At 35.6% G+C, this 21,242-nt stretch overlaps 1 protein-coding gene across 1 annotated transcript in view; it reads right to left on the bottom strand.

The window, feature by feature from the left end:
- The window catches only part of LOC124526715 (multidrug resistance-associated protein 1-like), an 88,389-nt gene that overhangs the window by 64,529 nt on the left and 2,618 nt on the right, over window positions 1–21,242 (bottom strand). Inside the window, exons 2-5 of the mRNA XM_047099837.1 lie at window positions 18,468–18,529; window positions 11,685–11,832; window positions 10,327–10,469; window positions 4,012–4,189 (exon numbers count right to left, since the gene is read on the bottom strand). Of these exons, the coding sequence (XP_046955793.1) occupies window positions 4,012–4,189; window positions 10,327–10,469; window positions 11,685–11,832; window positions 18,468–18,529 (531 nt within the window). The remainder of the gene's footprint in view (window positions 1–4,011; window positions 4,190–10,326; window positions 10,470–11,684; window positions 11,833–18,467; window positions 18,530–21,242) is intronic.

Genomic DNA, 21,242 nt, shown 5'->3' with positions numbered 1-21,242 from the left:
CTCCCTCCCACTATATATTTCCAACAGTAGAGCCTTTGCCTCATGCAATTCATCCTTCAGACCTACGTCATGCAATATTATGCAATATTAACCAGGACATTTTTCCTGACCAACGCTGCTATAAGTCACAGAAATCACATAATTTAGAGCTGGAAGGGCCCTAAAAATTCCTAATCCAGTGATTCTAAACCAAAAGTTACTATACTTCTAATGACATAAGGTGTACCTAAAGGTAGACCCTCGTAACATTTACAAGAACGCATTCTTCTTCAATTCCACTGCATCCAATACAATATGCCAGAATTATCTTTCTGACTCTACGTGCATGATATGGATTCTGGTTCTCCTAATCCTGACCACAGTAGAGTGTCTTTATTTTAAAAAAATATATCTGAGGCGCCTGGGTGGCTCAGTCGGTTACGCATCCAACTTCAGCTCAAATCATGATCTCACAGTTCATGAGTTCAAGCCCCGTGTCAGGCTCTCTGCTGTCAGCGCAGAGCCTGCTTCAGATCCTCTGTCTCCCTCTCTCTACTCCTCCTCCATGCTCTCTTTCTCTCTCTTTCAAAAATAAATAAACAAAAATTTAATATATATATATTTTATCAATTTTCTTGCATTTTATAATTATCACAATTAAGGTAAGAATAAATCTTTAAAGTACAAATGTAGACAGTCTAGACACTGTTAATACTATCCAATATGGTAATCATTAGCTATGTGTGGTTATTACATTTAATTAAAATTAAAAATTCATCTCCTTAATCTTACTAGCTATAGTTCAAAGGCTCAATAATCATATGTTACTAGTGGCTGCCCAACCAGATAGTGTGGATGTAGTACTTTTTTTAGTTAAAAAAATTGTTTTGAAACTTTTATTTTATTTCACTTTATTTTTTTCCAGATATCTCAAATCCTCATATTATTCCTTCAATGGAAAACAAAACTTTGGTCTCTAACTCAAATCTGTTCTCTTTGTCAGCACTCCATGTCCCAAATCTCTCCTGTTTTTCCTTTTCTCCTCCCTCTTGTAAAAATTGAGATATATTGGGGTGCCTGGGTGGCTCAGTTGGTTCAGTGTCCAACTTTGGCTCAGGTCATGATCTCACGGTTCATGAGTTCAAGCCCCGCATTGGGCTTTATGCTGACGGCTCGGAGCCTGGAGCCTGCTTTGAATTCTATGTCTCCTTCTCTTTCTGCTCCCACCTCTCTCTCTCTCTCTCTCAAAAATAAACAAAGGGGTGCCTGGGTGGCTCAGTCCATTAAGCAACCGACTCTTGATTTTGGCTCAGGTCATGATCTCACAGTTCGTGAGCTCAAGCCCCACACTGTGCTCCATGCTGACAGCATGGAGCCTTCTTGGGATTCTCTCTCTCTCCTCTTCCCCTCCACTGCTTGTGTTCTCTCTCTCTCTCTCTCTCTCTCTCAAAATAAACTTAAAAAATAGACAAACATTAAAAACATTTTAATATAAAATTGAGATATATTTAGTTGACATACATTAGCTTCAGGTGTGTAACATAATGCTTCGATATGTGTATACATTGCAAAATGATCACAAGTCTAAACATCCATCACTACACATAGTAAAAAATTACAAAATTTCTTGTGATGAGAACTTTTAAGAACTACTCTCTTGGCAGCTTTCAAATACAAAATATAGTCACCATGCTACACATTATATTCCCATGACATTTATTTTTTAAATAGAAGTTTTATACATTCTGATCATCTTCACCCATTTTTAAAATCACAAAGATTCTATTGGACAGTGTTTGGTAGAGGAATGCTCTCAGACTGCCCACATTAAACCCAGGATAACTGATGCTGCTTTTGAAGCATATCCCATTTCTTAGACCTCAAGAATTGTCATGGAGCCGTACCTGTGACCTAAGGTGTAACAAAATCTGAGCTTTGAGACTCATGAACTCCTAAAGTGATCAAGTGGAAGGAGGCCCCTGCTTTTTCCACAAACCTTAAAATTGGTATGCCCTGACCTTTATTCCAAACGAGCAGCATGTGAATGGACAGAGAACAAGAAAGTCCTAACAGCTCCCCTCTTCAACAAGAACAGGATCTGAGATCAGGTTTACCCCACTCTAAAAACAAGTCCTTGATGAACTAGAGCCAATGTCAGATTAATATGGGTATCTGGTGCCACTATGAGAGACATTTTGGACATTGAGTATCTAAGTATGATGAAAATCAGAATTCTACAACCTGTAAAGAGACAAAGAAGATAAAGAGAAGAGAAATTTAACTACTTTAATTAGTTCCATGGAGAGAGACTCCCTCTAGAAAGCAGGTGTAGGATAGGAGACTCAGAAAAAAGCCACCCTTATAAAATCAGTGGCATGTGCACATGCTACCTCAGTGCATCAATGCAGGTTGTAACAACAGGTTGTAATGTCTTCTGCTGCTTGTTTGATGGACTTGGAATTAAATCATAATCCCTATGGCAAGGTCTACTGAGCTGGCTTGATTGATATACTCCTTTGATCCTGAGTGTTCTTTGTTCTTAAACAATCTCTCTAAAGAATCTATGGTTTCCTCCCTGTAGCCAGTGTGACCTTTTACGTTATTATCTCCAAGGTCTCTCTGCCCTTGTAAGAGTCACCCACAATGCTTGATTTTCTTCTTTTTATTTGACAACTTGTTTTAATTTCTACCACATTCCCCTCTTTCATATTTGCAAATCCACCCAAATCCTACACTCAAACTCCAATGCTTTAATCACTGAATGAAATCCTATTCCATACGGACTGTATATCAAAGACAAGTGTTAACATTTAAACTGATTCCTAGATTTGTTGATATCTTTCCTCCCTATTAGGATTTCTTAGAATTTATAGCCTCTAGAATTATGACTGTGGCAGTATGACCCAGCACTTGGGCTAAAACCATTCCATACTCCCATTTTGGCCCAATATGGCCAAATGGCCTGTAATGCTTAATGCCCAGCTCAGTCCAAATTGTAATGCTTCCTTCCACTCATACAAATTCTACACCTTTCCCAAAGACCACTTCAAGGCTTCCTTTCTATGTGAAACCTTCCTTAACCGCACACAATCATTGTAGATTTCCTGTTCTTTTGACCTCTTATAAAACCTGCATTTAGTTCCACACATCAATTATATATGCTAATAATTCCCCCTAATTTCTTGAAGGAGTGGCTTGTTTATTTATTTACTCAGACATCCAGCTTTTTATAAAAATGTATAAAAGTCACTCTCCCAGATGATAAAAGTACAACAGGTAAATAGGTTTCTATTCCAAATCTTAAAGAGCCCACAATTTACAAAAGAGTAGTGAGTAAGAATGCAAAATACACTTAATTGAATAATTCAAGTGATAACTACTGGAAGGAAGAAATTCTTTAATAGTTTAATTATGATGTAAATAAGCTCTTTAACAGTTTAATTATGATGTAAATAAAAGGCTCTGGATGGTAACGAGGTGGTATTTAAAACTGTATTTTCAAGAAAGAACAAATTAAACTTCAGGGTTATGACAAGTATAAGTATCAGCCAGGTTTCGTTTCTGGGGGTGCAGTGCAGAGGCAAGGCACAGAATGAAAGAGTAGGAGATAATGACTGCGTAGAGAAAGATGGCTTTGTTGCATGAGAAAGCAGAGTGAGCACAGGAAGAAAAAAGTAGCATGCAGAAAGAAAATGATCATGAAAGGAAGAAATGTTCGTACATAAACACAGACAAACATGAAAATACTCAAGGCTATTCACTTTGTGAGGAGGAGTTCAGTGACACAACAGTGGACAAAAACCATCATCTAGTTTCCTGGATTACGGCTCACTAGAAGTTTCAGGGACTGTAAGGACTATAGAGAACCATATAGAGAAATTAATACAACCAGTATTGATGAGTCAAAGTTTTTTAAAGCAAAATAAATGTATATTCAACGGGCACTCTAAGAATTTTTAATATACTATATGCTATTTCAAAGCATACAATGAAAGAATCCATTTAGAAATTGAGAATTCCTTAACTTTTTACCTTTTTGTAGATGAGTCCAATTACAGCTGTCTTAATTTTTGCTGAAGTGAGCATGTTAAAACGTTGATATTGCTGAAGGATCAAGGTTTGCAAAAAGACTACAACAAAAAGTGCCAAAGCATAACCATAGCCTCTCCATCCAAAATCTTGGCGATGTTCACAGAAAATAATCATTTGCCTGAATGTCATACAAAATTGAGAAAGGGGAAGAAATGGTAAACGTCTAATAGTTAAATGCTAATTAGAGTTAAGTGTTTTCAAACTGTCAAACACACACACACACACACTCTTATTCTTACTTGTAGAATTTAGTGATTCATTACTTAAATATAACATCCAATGCTCAGCACAACAAGTGCCCCCATTTATTTTTAATTCAAGTATTATATAATAAAATTAATAGAATCAACAGTTACTTTCAGATGCTTTTGAGTGCAAGGTTATTTTCTAGTTTTCATATGGTAATCTCATCAACTAACTGTTCTGGTGTAACTTCATCATAAAAGTTAAGATACAGACACTTAAAGCTTCTTTTTTATCATAATCATGCATTTTGTTAAATATAGGGAAACATGACAGTTAAAATTTAAGTAGTGAATCTCTTAAAATGGCACATAGGTTTTTTTCAAAGGTCTGAATTATATCTCACCTCTTATTATTACGTTTATCCTATCCAATTCCCCTCTATTCTATCTTCCCTTATTTTCTCTTAAGTTTGGTGAAGGCAGGGCCATGATATCAGGTCAATGCTGGGGACAATGCTAGACAATGGGGACGGTTCTAATCATAACGATCTTGGTTGTTTATTGTCCTTCAACTATACACTGGTTAAAACTCAGAATGCCTGATGTCATTGTTAATAACATTATAGTGGTACTCTTAACCTTTTTTCAACTGCCTCTATGTGACTAATAATAATAATAATTTTAAAAGACTATATATACTCTACATAATGGTGGAAACAACTTGGATATATTCTTTCTGATACTACAGATTAACACGTCATTTATTTTGCAGGCTCAGTTCTTGATTTAAGTATTTCCTGTTATTTTATAGGTAAAAAGTATAATATTAGAAGATGTTTTAGAAATATACCTCTTTTTACTCTGAGTTCTGGAGATACAGAAATGTGCTTTGTCATTGTGAATAGCCATTTTGAATGTACTTAAGGTTATACTCACAGGAAACCACATGTAATTAGGTAAGACTATACCTAAATTATTTTAAGAACACTGAATTTAAAAATTCATTGTTTAGGGGCGCCTGGGTGACTCAGTCGGTTAAGCGTCTGACTTCAGCTCAGGTCATGATCTCACAGCTCATAGGTTTGAGCCCCATGTCAGGCTCTATGCTGACAGTTCAGAGCCTGGACCCTGCTTCCGATTCTGTGTCTCCCTCCCCCGTGCTTGCTCGCTTTCTCCCTCTCTCTCTCTCTCAAAAATAAACTTAAAAAAATAAAAAATAAAAAATAAAAATTCATTCTTTATGTGAGTTTACATTTTTAAAGTTTACATTTTTAAAAAATAAAAAATTAATGTCTAAGCTTGGATCTATTTTATTCGCACCTTGGACAGCATATGGGTGAAAAATTAAAAGCAATCTGTGTTGCTTTATAAACCAAATTGCTTTATAAACCAAGTACTTCAAAATATTAACTTTATTAAAATTGTACTTTGGAATCAAATATATACCAACCAGTGTTTCTAAAATGACTATTAAAACCTCTAGTCATTGAAAATTATTTGGAGCATTGTATATTCTCAATGACACTATTAAATTATTCCATACCCCATCTAGATAAAATAATAGGAGGTTTGGTACTTATCAGTGGATCTGTATCAGATGCAATCCATTGGGACACCAAATTATTTTTACAAGAGCAACTTACTGAATGTTTTCTTGGTCTGGAAATTAAATTTCCTGAAAGAAGTGCACTATTCTTCTTATTGTGGATATATCTACCTATCAGACTTTTTCCTTTCTCATAAAATCAAACAACTAAATGACTATAATAAGTATCATAGTGGGTCTACACATATAAATCAGGAAGTACTAAAAATAATCTGTGATCAATACATGGTGAAGACCATAAAACCATATTCATCATATCAGATGTGAATACTCATTTTTTTGTTTGACTAATATCATAATAAAATTCATAGAAAGGGGGAAAATAGTAAGCACAACAATCAGCAAGAAACATGTTTCTTCTAACAGTAAATTAATGAAAGTGTTATTTTTAGATGTTTGATTATTACATATATGAGTCATGATAACAGGACAATATATTTTCATCCTTACAAACAGTCCTGTCTAGTACTTTTCCTTATCAAAAGAAAAAATAGACATCTCAAAATTAGCTAAAAAAAATTAACTCCCCCAGGCTCGGATTATGATCATACAGACTCATAAAATTCTTTCTTTTTTTATGTTTCAACTTTTTATTTACATTCTAGTTAGTTAACATATAGTTAAACTCATAAATTTTTTTCTGATCATTTATTCCTCAATGCGGAAATATTAAGGCTATTCATCTACTTTAGAATGAGAATCTCTTGATTCTCTTGATTCTTGAAGAGTATAACTTTGGATAAGCCCATTTATTTAGTATTCTATTGAGGAAATGTATTTGAGTCCTATGTGCCAGGCTCTGTGCGAGGTGCTAAGGACACAGACATTGAGTAACACATGATCCTTTACCAGGAGGGGCTGGAAGTCTAGGCAGGAAGAAATACACATCAACTCATTTCAATACAATATTGACACTACTGTTTTGCAGGTATGATCAAGCTAGAATGTTACAAAAGTATGTCATAAAATTATGGGCACCATTGTGTAACCCTTAGGCAAGGAGTTAGCAATTCTTTAACACCCTATTATAGACTGCAAATATTTGGAGAAGATAGAGACCCTGAATTGCCATCACCTATAGCTATTTTAGAAAACAGTAACCACAGTGAGATTCTAGAATGAGTTTTTGAGCAGTAGTCATTGGAAAATAGGAATCAGAGCATGCCTAAAAATGGCTGGGAATGTCTTACTACACCTTTCACTGAGAAGTTAAACCTAAGTATTCTAATTCTCCTCCCCTTGGCTCTGCGCTAATTTAGGGGCTTCTGTGACCAAACTAATGTGGCAGAAGTGACACTCTGGCTCTTCTAAGCCTAAGTCATAACAAGACTTGTCTGAGCCTCTTGGCATGTTCACTCTGAAAAAATCCAGCTGCCATGTGAGAAGTTCAACTTACCAGAGACTCCTGTGTTCAACCTAACCATTTGGAGAGGCAATGGAGAGATAGAGACAGACAGACAGACAGACAAAGATTGATATCAGGCCATTTCCACCCATCGTAGCCCAGGCATCAGTATGTAAGTTAAGAAGCCATCCTGGACATTCCAGCACTAGTACACATAAAAAAGAACCAAAGTAACCCAGCTAACAGCCAGAGCCAAGGCCCACAAAATTTGTCTCTACTTGAGCTGCTACAGGTCTCTCCAGCCATTCAAGCTACTCAGCTAAAGCCACCATCATGGTGGATCAAAGAAAATCCATCCCTCTCTGAATACACAAGATTATGCCTTGTTTCTGTAGCACAGCGATTATTGTGTTTGCCTCACAGATATTTGTGAACACAATCATCATTGTTTTATGCCAATAAATTTTGACATGCTTAATACTACGGCAATAGATCACCAGAACAGGGCAGGAGAGGAAGATGCTGTTTAATATACATTTCTGATAGATTTCTGGCCAAAGATGAGATAACTCTATGGCAACTCCTTAAAATAGCCGGGATATATAAGGGTGAGCAGCAGAGGTAGGGGGAAGGAAAGGTATGTTACCTTGTCTGCGGGGGATTTTAACCCAGCAGACATTTGGATTATATTTCCATAGGCAAGGGAACCAGACTTTGGGGTGAAAAATGACAGGACCAGTTTTCTGATGGCAAAGAGATATCTTCTTGCCCTAGATTCCCCAACACCATTCTCTCTAGGTTCTCCTCTCTTTGCACTATGTACTCCTTCTCACTGTCCTTTTGTGGATTTCCCTATCTTCATTAATTCCACACACTGGAATAGCTGATTATCTACAGAGATGTTTACTTCTCCTTATCCATGGTAAGGTGGTTTCATCCAGAAAAATGATTTGACATACCCAATCTAATTTGTTGGAACAGTTCCCAATTTTATTATCTCAGCTAATATCTTTCTTAACTCCAGACTTAAGCTTACTCAATCTTTTTGGATTGGCTAGATGGCTGTCAGGGATCCCCAACGCCACTCCCTAGTTAAATGATCCATTAGAGGGACATATAGCAGTCAGCATCTAGTTACACTAATGATTATGATTTATTATGGTGAAAGTATACACAAAAAATCAGCAAAGAGAAAAGGTACATGTAGTAAAGTCCAGGAGAAAACAGATATAAGCTTCCAAAAGTCTTCTCTCAGTAGGGTCACACAAAACACACTTAATTATCCTGGCAACTAGTTGTGGCGGCATATGTAAAATGTTGTCTACCAGATAAGCTCATTAGAGATTCAGTATCCAGGGCACCCTTTTCCTAACATATGCCAAAATTCCAGACTCCCAGAAGGAAAGCAGGTATTCAGCATGAATCGTATTGATTGTTAAGCAGTTTGGACGTACTGAGCCACTGTTAACAGTTATGGTAGCAGGAACCCTCCTGAAATGCAAGTTCCAGTTGCCTACCAAAAGTCACCCCTCTAAGCAGACCTTCCAAAGAATAGCAGTCAGGCTTTCCAAAGGACAGCAGTCAGTCAGTTCATTCTTTCCTGCAAAATGGCTAATATGTATTTCAAACTTAGCAAGTCCAAAAGGAAACCCCACACCCTACTCTACTCTTTCCTGAGCCTTCTATATCTCAAGTAAATTTACCTTGTTACTTCAACCAAAAACTCTGAAGGCATCCTTGATTCCTCCCCTCTCTCAACTTACATTCAATCCATCAGTATATGATGTTGACTCTACCTTTATAATAGAGCCAGAATCTAACTACTTCTTATCACCTTCGTTGCTACAACCTAGCTGAAGCCACCACTGACTTTTGCCTGGACTATCTCAGTATTTCAACTGGTGATACTTTTACTTTTCCTCCTTTTTATATTATTTTCTGCATAGCAGCAGAGTGATCCCTATAAAACTTAGGTCTAATCATATCAATTCCTGCTCAAAATTTCCAACGTTTTCCCTCTTAACACAGAATAAAAGCCTATTTCCCCCATCATATTCCATAAGTTCCTTTAAAATCTTGTTCATTCCCAGACCTTTCTTACCTCTGATTTCTTCTCCAATTCTTTGTTCTAGCCTCACTTATCTCCCATGAGTCCTCAAAGACACCAAGCATGCACCTGCCTCAAGGCTCTTGCCCTTCTTGTTCTTCCTATTTGCAATAGATATGGTCTTGGCTTCCTCTCTAACTTCCTTCAGGACTTTTTTCAAATGTCACCTTATCACTAGTATCTTCCCTAACTTCTTTAAATTAACATAGCACTTCGATCTCCCTAGAGAGGCATTTCCTACTTCTCCTTGTTGAATACTTTGTCCTTAACACTGATTATTTCTTAATATCATTTATATTTATTCATTTGTTTACTATTTGTCTCACCCCTCTGAGTGTCATCAGAGCAGGGACTTTTTGACTTTTGTCTACCCTTAGGGTCAATCAAGTACAGTAGCGTGTAGTAAGTACTCAATAAATACCGGACAAAATATAAGCCTGGACATTATCTAAGAGTCAAGTAACTAAGGATTAATTCCGTTTTCATGAATTGAATAGTTCTTAAAAACTCCAACAACCTGGAAATGTATTCAATACAAAAATATTATTATAGGTCAATAAAAAAATTTGTTTTTCCTTCATATATATCATTTCATTTTCTGAATATACATCTAAAACAGAGTTCCTAGATTTTAGTCATAACTCTGGCATTTTCTAGCTCCGTGAAGTTAGGCAAATTTCTTAAACCTCTCTGTTTCTGCATCATGATAACGATTGTAATAATACTTCCTATCTCATAGGATGGTTGTAAAGATTGAATAAGACAATTAATATAAAGAATTTAGAACAGTGTCTAGTACACAGTTGGCTTCAGTAAATATTGACTATATTATCATCATTCACATTTGTGTGAATGGCAAAGCTAACAGAATGTCCATATCCTAAGTAAAATTTGCAATAAGGTCTTTTCCTACTCTTTTTTAGTACAACTCTTAGAATGAAACACTTGCTTATCATTTGCTTATCATTTAACTGTAGAGAGAGTAAAAAAAAAAGAAAAGACTACAACTTACTTCATTATGAGTGGGCTAGTGAAGGACAAAATATCAGCAAACACTTTGAATAAAGCAACTTGAATCAGGACAAACTTAAAGGTGTTCCACAATGCATAGAGCAGAGATGGTTTCCTGGCACGTGCCTCTTTATGAAAGGATGCCTACATAATGAAAGAAAATAAGAAACCATGAGAAAATTGGATAGAGCAAATACAAGTAAAAATGAAATATATATATAAACCAACCATAAAATTAGTAATGTAACCCAAAGATAATAAAATAAGGGCACCTGGGTGGCTCAGTCACCCAGTAAGTGTTTGACTACTGATTTCAACTCAAGTCGTGGTTTCACAGTCATGAGATTGAACCCTGCATGGGGCTCCACATGGAGCCTGCTTAAGATTCTCTTTCCCTCCCCTTCTGCCCCTGCACCCCCACTCATGCTCTCTCTCTTTCTCTCCCTCTCAAAAAATAAAAATAAATAAATAAATAAATAAATAAATAAATAAATAAATAAAACAAAAATAATAAAGTAATAAGAAAGGGATAAATTCAGTTAAACTTGAAAATATGACCTATATCATTGGTAAAGTATGTCTCCAGAACGCCTGATATTACTTATATCATGGGGTATAAATGCACAAGAGAAATAGTTGTATTTTATTACTTTTGTGAATGTTGAAACTTTCATTAAAATAATTAATATAAATAGAGTTTTATCTTTAAATTATATTTTCTTTTTGGGAATTCTAAAGAGGAGATATGTGTGCATATGTGATACAAGATATGGAGTACCTGCCCCTGCACCATAAACTTTGGCCATGGTTGCCATATTACTTACTTGGACCAATAGATATGAGGCCATGAGATATAGAAACCATCTTTGCCATGATAGTTGAGCAAAAGATACTGGTGAAAAGCCAAAGATAACATATCAACACATTGTTCTTGATATTAAAGGGAGGAGATGCTGAATAATTTTATGACATAAATTAGTTGCAATAAAAATCAATTGTACTTATGAAAATGGCTTGTCATTTCACATATTTTAGGAACTTTCTAAATTAATAATAATATCTCACATTTGGAAGAAGCTTTTTCTAGTTTTAGGTAGTAATTAGGTACTTAAGATTTAAGAATTAATTACCTTGGGGCGCCTGGGTGGCTTAGTCAGTTGAGCGTCCAACTTCAGCTCAGGTCATGAGCTCACAGTCCATGATTTCGAGCCCCACGTCAGGCTCTGTGCTGACAGCTCAGAGCCTGGAGCCTGCTTCCAATTCTGTGTCTCCCTCTCTCTCTCTGTCCCTAACCCACTCATGCTCTGTCTCTCTCTGTCTCAAAAATAAACAAAAACATTAAAAAAAAGAACTAATTACCTTTATTTCTTGCCTCTCTTGATTCCTTAAAACTTCCTTCCTCCATTGTTTTTCAAAGATGGGACACACAATATAGGAAGAATCACTTTCATTTAGTTCAAAAAGATCTTCTCTTTCCAAAGGTTTCTTATATCCTAAAAGAATTATTCTAAAAATGAAAGAGTAAGGTAAACAATTCAGCAAAACTAATAATCAACTTAAAAATAATTTTTCATGCATTTATTTTATTCTTTGATTTATAAATTATTTTTTTAATCAGGATGGAATGATTAGACTGTATTTTGGAAAGTCATACAACTTATCCTGCAGTTGAACAATGTGTAATAATCATTTGTAGCTTTTAGAATTATTGGGACATCCATTTATTTAGTGAAACACTAAATTTACTCATTTCATATTGGAGTCACCTACTACTTACCTACCTTACTGAAATTTAAATAGTTAACATTCACAGTAAGGTGTATTCACTCCAAAACCCCAAACTAACTGCTTTTTAGTCTTGAATAAGAGGAGAAATGGATCCAACCTCTGCATCTGCAACTTCTCCTATTCCACCGGGACATTATATATATACCCTTTGCCATTTGACTTTACAAATTGTCCAACTAGATGTGGAGTACCTGTTTGTGCCCCATAAACATCAGCCTTGGCCATATGACCTATTTTGACCAATAGACTATGAGCCAAAGTGACAGTGTCATTTCTGAGCCCATGCCTTAAGAAGTGTGACAAATGACCGCTAGTCTCAGCACTTCCACTCTCCCCCATTCAATGAACTTGCCCCAAGGGAGACTGTGAATAAATTATGCAAGAACAACAGGTCTAAATTAGAACTGTCCCAGGCAAACTAGGATGCATGATCTAGTTACACCACAGATGTTGTGGCAGACAATAAATTATACTTACCTCACAGCCATCCTTCTGCCCCATCATCTTCCTACTACCAGGAATCTTGATACTTATTCAGGTGAAAATCTCTTGAACTCAGGATAAGTCCTTATCTCAGCCAGAGTCATAATTATGATCAGTCTAAAGCAGTCCTGGTAATCTGACAACATTTTGCTTGGCATTAACAATATAACTCAGTCTGCTGAGGAGAACTTTCTTTTCCAAAGGAAGGCTCAAACTTCGAGAGGAGAAAATGTCTTGCCTCCTTTTTCCTTCCCCTTCTTCCTTCCTGCCTGCACTGAAGGCATAATACTCTGATATAGAGAAGCCATCTTCTTCACCATGGGTGAAAAGCCAAATAATAAGGATGGGAAGTAGAAAGAAAAACTCCGGGCCCTTTGTGACATTTCTGAGGTAGTTCATCAGCTTATTCCCAGCGTTCTTCTCAGTAACATAAAAAAATAAATACCTATTTGTTTAAGCTATAATTATCTGGCTATTGTGTTGCTTGAGGCAAAACATGTTCCTAAGTTCAGATATACTCAGTTTATGAGCTTGGTGACATGATTTGTTCAGTAAGAAATTAAACCCACATTTAAACTCAGGCCTTCTGACTCAATAGTTTCTGTTCTTTCCATTATAAAGTACCTTATTAGTCCAAGAAACCATAACATGGTGTTACACTATCCCAAATTGGGACTGCTTCATTGTCATTATGACTGAACAATCTCTATTATTGATTGACCCTGAGATGGATTTAAACTCTGTGGTAACCAGAGTCTCCACAGGATTCATTTTTACTTTTATTACACTATATAATATCATATTACAGTTCATATTTAACAAAAAGGTTTAAATGTAATAAGAAAGGACCTTCTGTAATCACGTTTCTGTTGGCTCAAATATGCTGGACATTTTCCTGCATTGCAGTTTCAAAACCATATTAAGCAATAAACTACTTTTAAGTCATATTAAGCCTTTCTCTTCCATTCCACAAAATAAATATTCATTTTCAAAATAAGATTGCATTGATTTTCACAAAAGCATTTTAATAACATTTACTGCCTCAGCATTTTGAGTTAGAACCATGCAAAACTCAGCGGTTTTGGTGCACAGGGATAAGTGACCCCTGGCTTTCATGCTGAGTCTCCAAATAATGCAGCATCTAAAAGTGACACTTACACTGAATTGATTGTGATGCACATGGCTCAGTTGTTTAACCACCGTGACTTCCCTTTTCCCAGGTGTGTGCTTCTTCCTTCTCTTTTGCTCTCTTCTGTACATTTAAATATGCTCATCACCCTGGCTCATCTTTCTACCACACATAAACATCCAGGAAAAGAGGAAGCAGTGCTTCTTTAAATCCAATGATGAGGCAGCTCTTAGGGAGGCAACAAGGACCAACAGCTGACCCTCCCAATAGTGGAATGTAGCCTGGACTGGGTCCCATAAACTTAAGGACTTGATTCCTAAGTGGTAATAAGGTTCCTGCATGCATCTTGTATGTTTTACACTGATAGTGCTTTTCAAAGGTCATTCAGTTCAATGAATTTGATACTCACAACTCTCTGAAGCAGGCAGAGCAGTATTAATTTCCCGTGTCTACAGGCGGTTAAACACCAGGAACTCCAGAGCCTGGTCAGAGTTTTTTAAATGTGACATAGGCAGACAATATGCTAACGTGACCATAGGCAGACAATGCCGTTAAGTGTAATATTTCCACTCTGTTTTCAATATTGTTGTCTTAGAATTCTGAGTATATTTGACATTAAAAAGTGTGAGTACACATCTCATCCAACTGATGTTAAGAGCAGCAAACCAGTAGCAGTAGGCCAGGAAGATGAGATGAAAGGTAAATTTTGTAGATGTGTAATACCAGAAAGCGTGGAAAGTATAGATATACAATCGAATTATCAAGTTTACTACTGTTAATCACCTTTTTAAATATTTCTGGAAAGCGGTGATTGTGTCACAGGAGAAGGCAAAAAGTCAGTCTGTCCAACAGTTGTAGGATAGGACAAAGTCAGGCAGTGTACAAGTGTTATTAATATGTGAGGAAAAGGTAGGGCAGACTGAATAGTGTATCCCTGGTTAAAATAGTGATTCAATTGTGACCGGTAAAAACTTTAACTAGAGTTTTCCGTGTATGTCAAGGGGATTATTCTATGACAATGATTATTATACACTGATGACAGATTATATTTGCTAATAAAGGCTTCATAATTATTTGATCATCAAAACCACTCTACAAATTCTGCCTTAGGAATTAAGGCTCATAAGCATATAATTCCCTAATTATTTGTATCATCTGAGCACATTTTAATTGAATTATTCATATAATTATGGGAGCTTGAATTTGGCCTAGGAAATAATTTCTAATTTTATTCTGTAACTCAAAGAACAGATCTGAGAACACAATTAGCCACTGTCTTCAAAAAGGCATTCTCTTAAACAATAGCTATGTTTCAGCTGCTACTGTTTAATTACCAGATAAGAAATCAAATTAGATTCATGCCAATGACAGTTCCAGATAGGAGCATGCTATAAAAATATTTCCTATCTAGGTCTCAGATGTTAAATTTGAACAGAAAATAAATGTTATATTCAACAATTACATCTTATTGGTTTGATTGATCTAAGATAGTGACAGATATTGAGGTGCCATATTTTACAGTTTGTTGTGCCTTATCCTGCATATTAAGTTTAATTTCAGCTTCATATTTTAGGCTTCATAAAATGGTATTCATAATATTTAAAACAAATACATATAGTTTTTATAGTTTGATAATTAAGTTTTAAAAGTACAGTTACTTAAAATTAATTTTATTTGCATTATTTAAATTCTGTGATATTTTCTGTGACTTAAAACTGACAGTCTGAAACTTAAAGCCAGAATAGACCTCACTCTTTCTCTCAAGACACGAATGAAATATAACTCAGGTTTGGAAAATAAACATGAACAAAAAATCATTAAGTATAAATAGCCCACATTTACATAATTCTTATTTAACCTTTCTTTTTTTATAGTATATATGTATAATTTAACGTAGTATGTTGGTGTAAAATTTTTGCCATCCTCCTTAAGTGATTCATAGATTTATGTTAACTTGGAATTCTTATAACCCAACCCAATTATATGCTTCTGCCCAGTTATTTGCTCACCAAGTATACCAGTTCTCTATTTACACTGCTTTCATAAAAATCACCAATGAACTTTACAATGATAAATTCAATAAGGAATACTCAATTCTTTTTTTTTTTTTTAATTTACCCCTCTTCAGCATTAGGCACTACTGACCACCTTATTGTCCTCCTTTTTTGACAGTTTCCTTAGCTTTCAAACACACTCTTTCTTTTGTTTGTCTCTTACACTCTGAATGTCTTTCCTTAGCTTTCTTGTTGGATTACCACTCCTTTTACCATTTAAATACTGAGGAATCTCAATGTTCCATTTGTTCATCCCGTTCAATAAACTCTCTTTCTGGATGATCTTATTCACGCTCATGGCTTCCACTACTGACATATAGTCAATGACTCGCAAATCCGTATTCATAGATCAAAAGCCTATATATCCAAACACCTATTTAATACTTTTTATGGGAATGAGTTAGACATCTTAAATTGACGCTTCTCTAAACTGAACATAAAGTTTTTTGTCACACCTGAATCTGACAGTTATCTGAGCCAAAAAATGATTAACATTCTTCCCAGTTCTTCAATTTCCTTATCTAATCAACATTACTAATTAGCTTTTGAATCTGTCCCTTCCTCTTCATCCTCTTTATCATTACGATAGTTCAAACTTTAGCCATAAATCTACCAGGATAATTGAAGAACCTTCTAACCATTCCCTCTATCTCCATTTTCATCTGGTACATACCATATCCACACAACTGCAAAGGTGATTTTCTGAAGCGCAAACACGAATACATTACTCTCTATTTAAAATTCTTCAGTGGCTTCTCATTATCTTTGGAATGACCTAGAAAACTCTTTATGATATGTTCTTTCAGTTTGATCTCTTGCCACATCAACTGGCTGCAATGGGGGAGGGGTCAGTTCACTCTTGCCTCTGGTTTGCATACAGTATTTGCTCAATCTGGAATGCCACTTGGCTTCATCTTACACATTGTCAAATGTTGAGTTAAAAGCATGAATTACTTACAAAACATTCCCTAACTGTGCAAATGCGCTTACATGGCGCTCCTGAAATTTGTGTTTCTTTATAATGCTTATATTGCCTTTTGCCTTTTTGGGTAATTGAAAGAGCACCTTTTAATCTTTCTAAATCTACTACAAATTCCTAGATGATAGGAACTAGGTCACTTTTCTCTGCATTTTTAAAGGTTAGCATAATGCAGGGTATCTGGCACACAATCAACCTTTTCTGTTTCTTTAAGGATTCATCTATGAGAATCATGAGAGCATATTTGTACATCAAATTGGGAAATTTTGTTTCTATTAACTATAGAACAAGGGGCATAAAGTTAAGATAATAAATTTAGTTTCCTATGATCATGACTTTTCTGTTATGGGGGAAAAATACATTTCTAAAGAAAGCTTCTGAATTTATAAAATTAGAAAAAGTCAGCTCTGCTCTTGTTTGAATTCTAGATGAATTACTCTGTGAGATAAATCACATTATATGTCTTATAAAAATGACTGTGTATGTGTTTTAGTAATTAGTAATAGTAATTAAGTAATTAGTAATATATATAGTAGTTATATATAACTATATAATAGTTATATACATTATAACTATATAATAGTTATATTTTATAATATATAATGTGTATATATAATGTCTATAATATATAATATATATAATATTTTATAATATATATATGATATATATACATATATAAAAGCTCAAATTGAGCTTGTGATATAGATAGATAGACCTCAAATATTTGTGGGAGTATTCCTAGTAAAGAGTAGAATAACAAAATGAAAAAAAAAAAAAGCATGAAACATGGACTCAAAGAATCCGACTTCTAACACCAAGTTGGTGTGCTTCTTCCTGGGTATCAACGGACAAGTTACTTCCCCTCCTTAAGTTTCAATTTTCAATTTTCTCATCTGTAAATGCCTATCTCATAAGACTTGGGGGAGAATTAAGTGAAATTATATACACATATATACTGGATAATAAAAAAAAATCCAACTTTCTGCCCCTCCACAGTGCTAATATGATACAAATCCTATAAAGGGACAGCCATATTGCAGGACTATTAGCAATCTTCTCTGTGAACCACTTTCTATGATACTATCTGTGGTTTCTCTATAATAAAATGTTTTCTTTTTTTTTTAATTTTTTTAACGTTTATTTATTTTTGAGACAGAGAGAGACAGAGCATGAACGGGGGAGGGGCAGAGAGAGTGGGAGACACAGAATCGGAAGCAGGCTCCAGGCTCTGAGCTGTCAGCACAGAGCCCGACGCAGGGTTCAAACTCACAAACTGCGAGATCCTGACCTGAGCCGAAGTCGGACGCTCAACCGACTGAGCCACCCAGGCGCCCCTATAATAAAATGTTTTCTATGCGAAAAAATCTTCACAAAGTCATTCTATAAAAATATTCATGCTGGAACATCTAGGTGGCTCAGTAAGTTGAGTGTCCGACTTCAGCACAGGTCATGATCTTGCGGTTTTTGAGTTCGAGTCCTGCGTAGGGCTCTGTGCTGACAGCTCAGAGCCTGGAACCTGCTTCAGATTCTGTGTCTCCCTCTTTCTCTGCTTCTCCCCTGCTCGCTCGCTCGCTCTCTCTCTCTCAGAAATAAATAAACATTAAAAAATATATATTCATGCTTAGATTAGAGGAATAACATTTAGGTGTCGTTTCCCTTGGAATCTTCCTTAGGGTAGTATGTTACATACAAATTAGTAAAATTCCTACCTGCTAAACCAGGAATATGTCATCCGACTGAAGAATGAAGCACTTTTCTCTGGATTGCATTTCTAGAAAGAAAAATACAACAAGTAGTCTGTGAAGAATATGCCTTTACTTTATATTTGAAATATCTTTGTCAGCAGGTGGAAAAGTACACATGAAATAATTTCATTTACTAACAGTCGCAGCTATGTTCATATCGTAATCCTTAAGGAATAAAATTAAGATATTAGAATGGTGGATAGACTACAAGCATTTTAAGATTTCTCCCAAAATTATCATTATGACTCGTTTTCACAGCAAAAAACCATGTAGGAAAGGAAAATCATTTCTGATATTTCTACTTCTCATTCTCTCTGTGTGTGTGTATATATATATATACCCTCAAATTTCTATGACTGTGTATATATATGAAGATATATATATATGTATATATATATAAGCTAAATTTAAAATATTTTATCCACTAAATTAAAGATAGCTTTGTCTTTTTCTGGAAAATAGAAAAATAAGAGACTAATAGTCATTTGGTTTACTTCTGTGTGTTTAATTACATATTTTTGTATAAATGTATAAATACATAAACAATTATCTATTTATCACCACTGCATATTATTTTGGGAAGTTATAACATTTCCATAAATTCCTTCCTGTTGATCTGGTGAGTTCAATCAAAAGGAAGTTTTAACAAAGAAGGCCTCAAAAGTAATCATTTTATATTTTTAGAGTCACCATCAATGTCTACATTTTAAAAAGTAAAACTGATCACCACAGTAAAGCTCATTATTAGAAACTGTCCCATATTTAACAATTTTATCATACATCCTCTCTAATCCGGTTCTGATTTCATACATAAAGTGTTTACCATGTTTTTAAAAAATTCTTATCCTAGAAGGAGTGAGTGCCAAAATTCTATCCTGTACAGCAAAATGTCCTGAGTATGGAGGTGAGAACATTATTTATTCCAAATCTGCTCTGTGAGTTGTAGCAAATGACATACTATAAATCATTGAAGATATGTGTAATTTACTCAATTGCTATATACCTTGATATTACTGTTGCAAAAGTAAATGCAATGACAAATGTAAAACAGTCATCATCACACTGTGGCCCAAAACAACCACTCACTCCTGTGACCTATGATATCATCATCACTACTATTACCAAATGTATCATTTGGAAAATAAGTGCACATATTATCGTGGAAAACGTTCTGAAAATTCTTCAATTAACCTGGAAGTCACATTTTCTTTCACAGGGAGTTGCCAATTTGATCATTTACCACCAATGAAAAGATTTTATTCACATCCAAGACACAAGTATGTCTGTGGCAGATTGAAAATGGCTACAAATTCTTAGCAGCTTTTCCCATCAAGAGGTAGACTCCATTTTCCACCCCTTGAATCTGAGCTGGTGTTGCTTCTTATTTTGATCAGGAGTGACACAAAGAGAGCTCCAATTCTAAGCCCCAAGAGGCTTGGTGTACTCAGAACCCTGAGTGCACCACTTGTCTGATCCTAAGCTGGCCTGCTAATGGATGAGAGACCCCGGAGAAGAGAGCTGAGGTGCTCATCTGTCTGTCATCCTGGCTTGGAAACTGCCAGACATATGAGTAGACTACCCAGTCACCATTCAACCCTCCAGCTGGCAGTAGTGCTTAAAACAGTTCAGCAGAGTTCAGTCAAGCTGACCCAAACTAGGTCATGATCCAACTGATCAGAGAATCATGAGCTAATTAAAAAAAAAAAAAAAAAAAAAAAAAAAAAAGGTGGTTGGTTTCAGCACCCATGTCTTACAAAGCTTCTAGAGAGGGTTATTTTAGCAGACCAAGAACTCAGTATTTGACTTAACTTTCTGTCTAGGCCCACTGTCCATGGGAAAGCATCTCCTATGAGGTCCTTTGAGTCCTCTGTTAAACAGACTCCTTAGATGTGGGCCAGGCATCTTACACTGAACTTGTCACAGTGAATTTCAAGCATATTTACCTCCCAGAAAATAAACAGTAAACAGGTAAAATATCTGGTGAAGGTAATAAGCCTTACCAAGCACCAAGAATGTATGAATGACTTTTTAATAAATACTTACTGAATTCATAGCACAGGTCTCACTGAGTTCATTATTGATATATTGCCACAAAGCAACATCTATATAGAAAACTAAGACAGAACAATTCTAAAAGTATCTTTCAGTGTTCTGATTTCCTCCTATCCTCTCCTAAGCATTTCTCAGTCCTTCTAACTCACTTACTCTCACTCTGACAGTATTTTTGGTCTGCAGATCTATTTACCCCAAATCTTTCCCATTTTCCTCATCTACCCAAGCCTAGTACAGGCCTTTGTTTTCTAAGCCATTTTCTTACCTACTGTACTTATCTACCATTGGGCATATAGTAGGAATTCCATAAACATACCTTAAAATTTCTGACTTAAGGGCAATTTTCAACTAAATAGAGGTCCTGTTATTTCTGGATTATGATGGAAGAACAGGAAGTATTCAGACCATGAGACCACAGCATAGGTAGGGTCCAGGATTAATGCAGCGTGTTGCTTTCAATCTCCTTGGGTTCAATCTTCGGATGTGGCCAATGAGGATATGGTTTGTGTGACTGCTACATTTAACAATATCTCATAACCCCTAGCTTCAGGAGCTCTCTTTTAGATACTGGAGGAGAGTTCTGGAATTGGTGGAAGAAATTAAGCGGAAGTGGAAGTACAGCTTCATGGAGAGGGAATACATCCAGAAATCAAAAAGAATTGGTTTCTTAATCAATTATTATGTGCC

The sequence above is a fragment of the Lynx rufus genome, unplaced genomic scaffold (genome assembly GCF_022079265.1).
Source record: "Lynx rufus isolate CCGP_SWC_20201006 ecotype Redwood Valley unplaced genomic scaffold, mLynRuf1.p SCAF_5, whole genome shotgun sequence".
NCBI lineage: Eukaryota > Metazoa > Chordata > Mammalia > Carnivora > Felidae > Lynx > Lynx rufus.
Note: the sequence above shows the minus strand (reverse complement) of the source record. Positions and strands in the feature narration are given on the sequence as shown.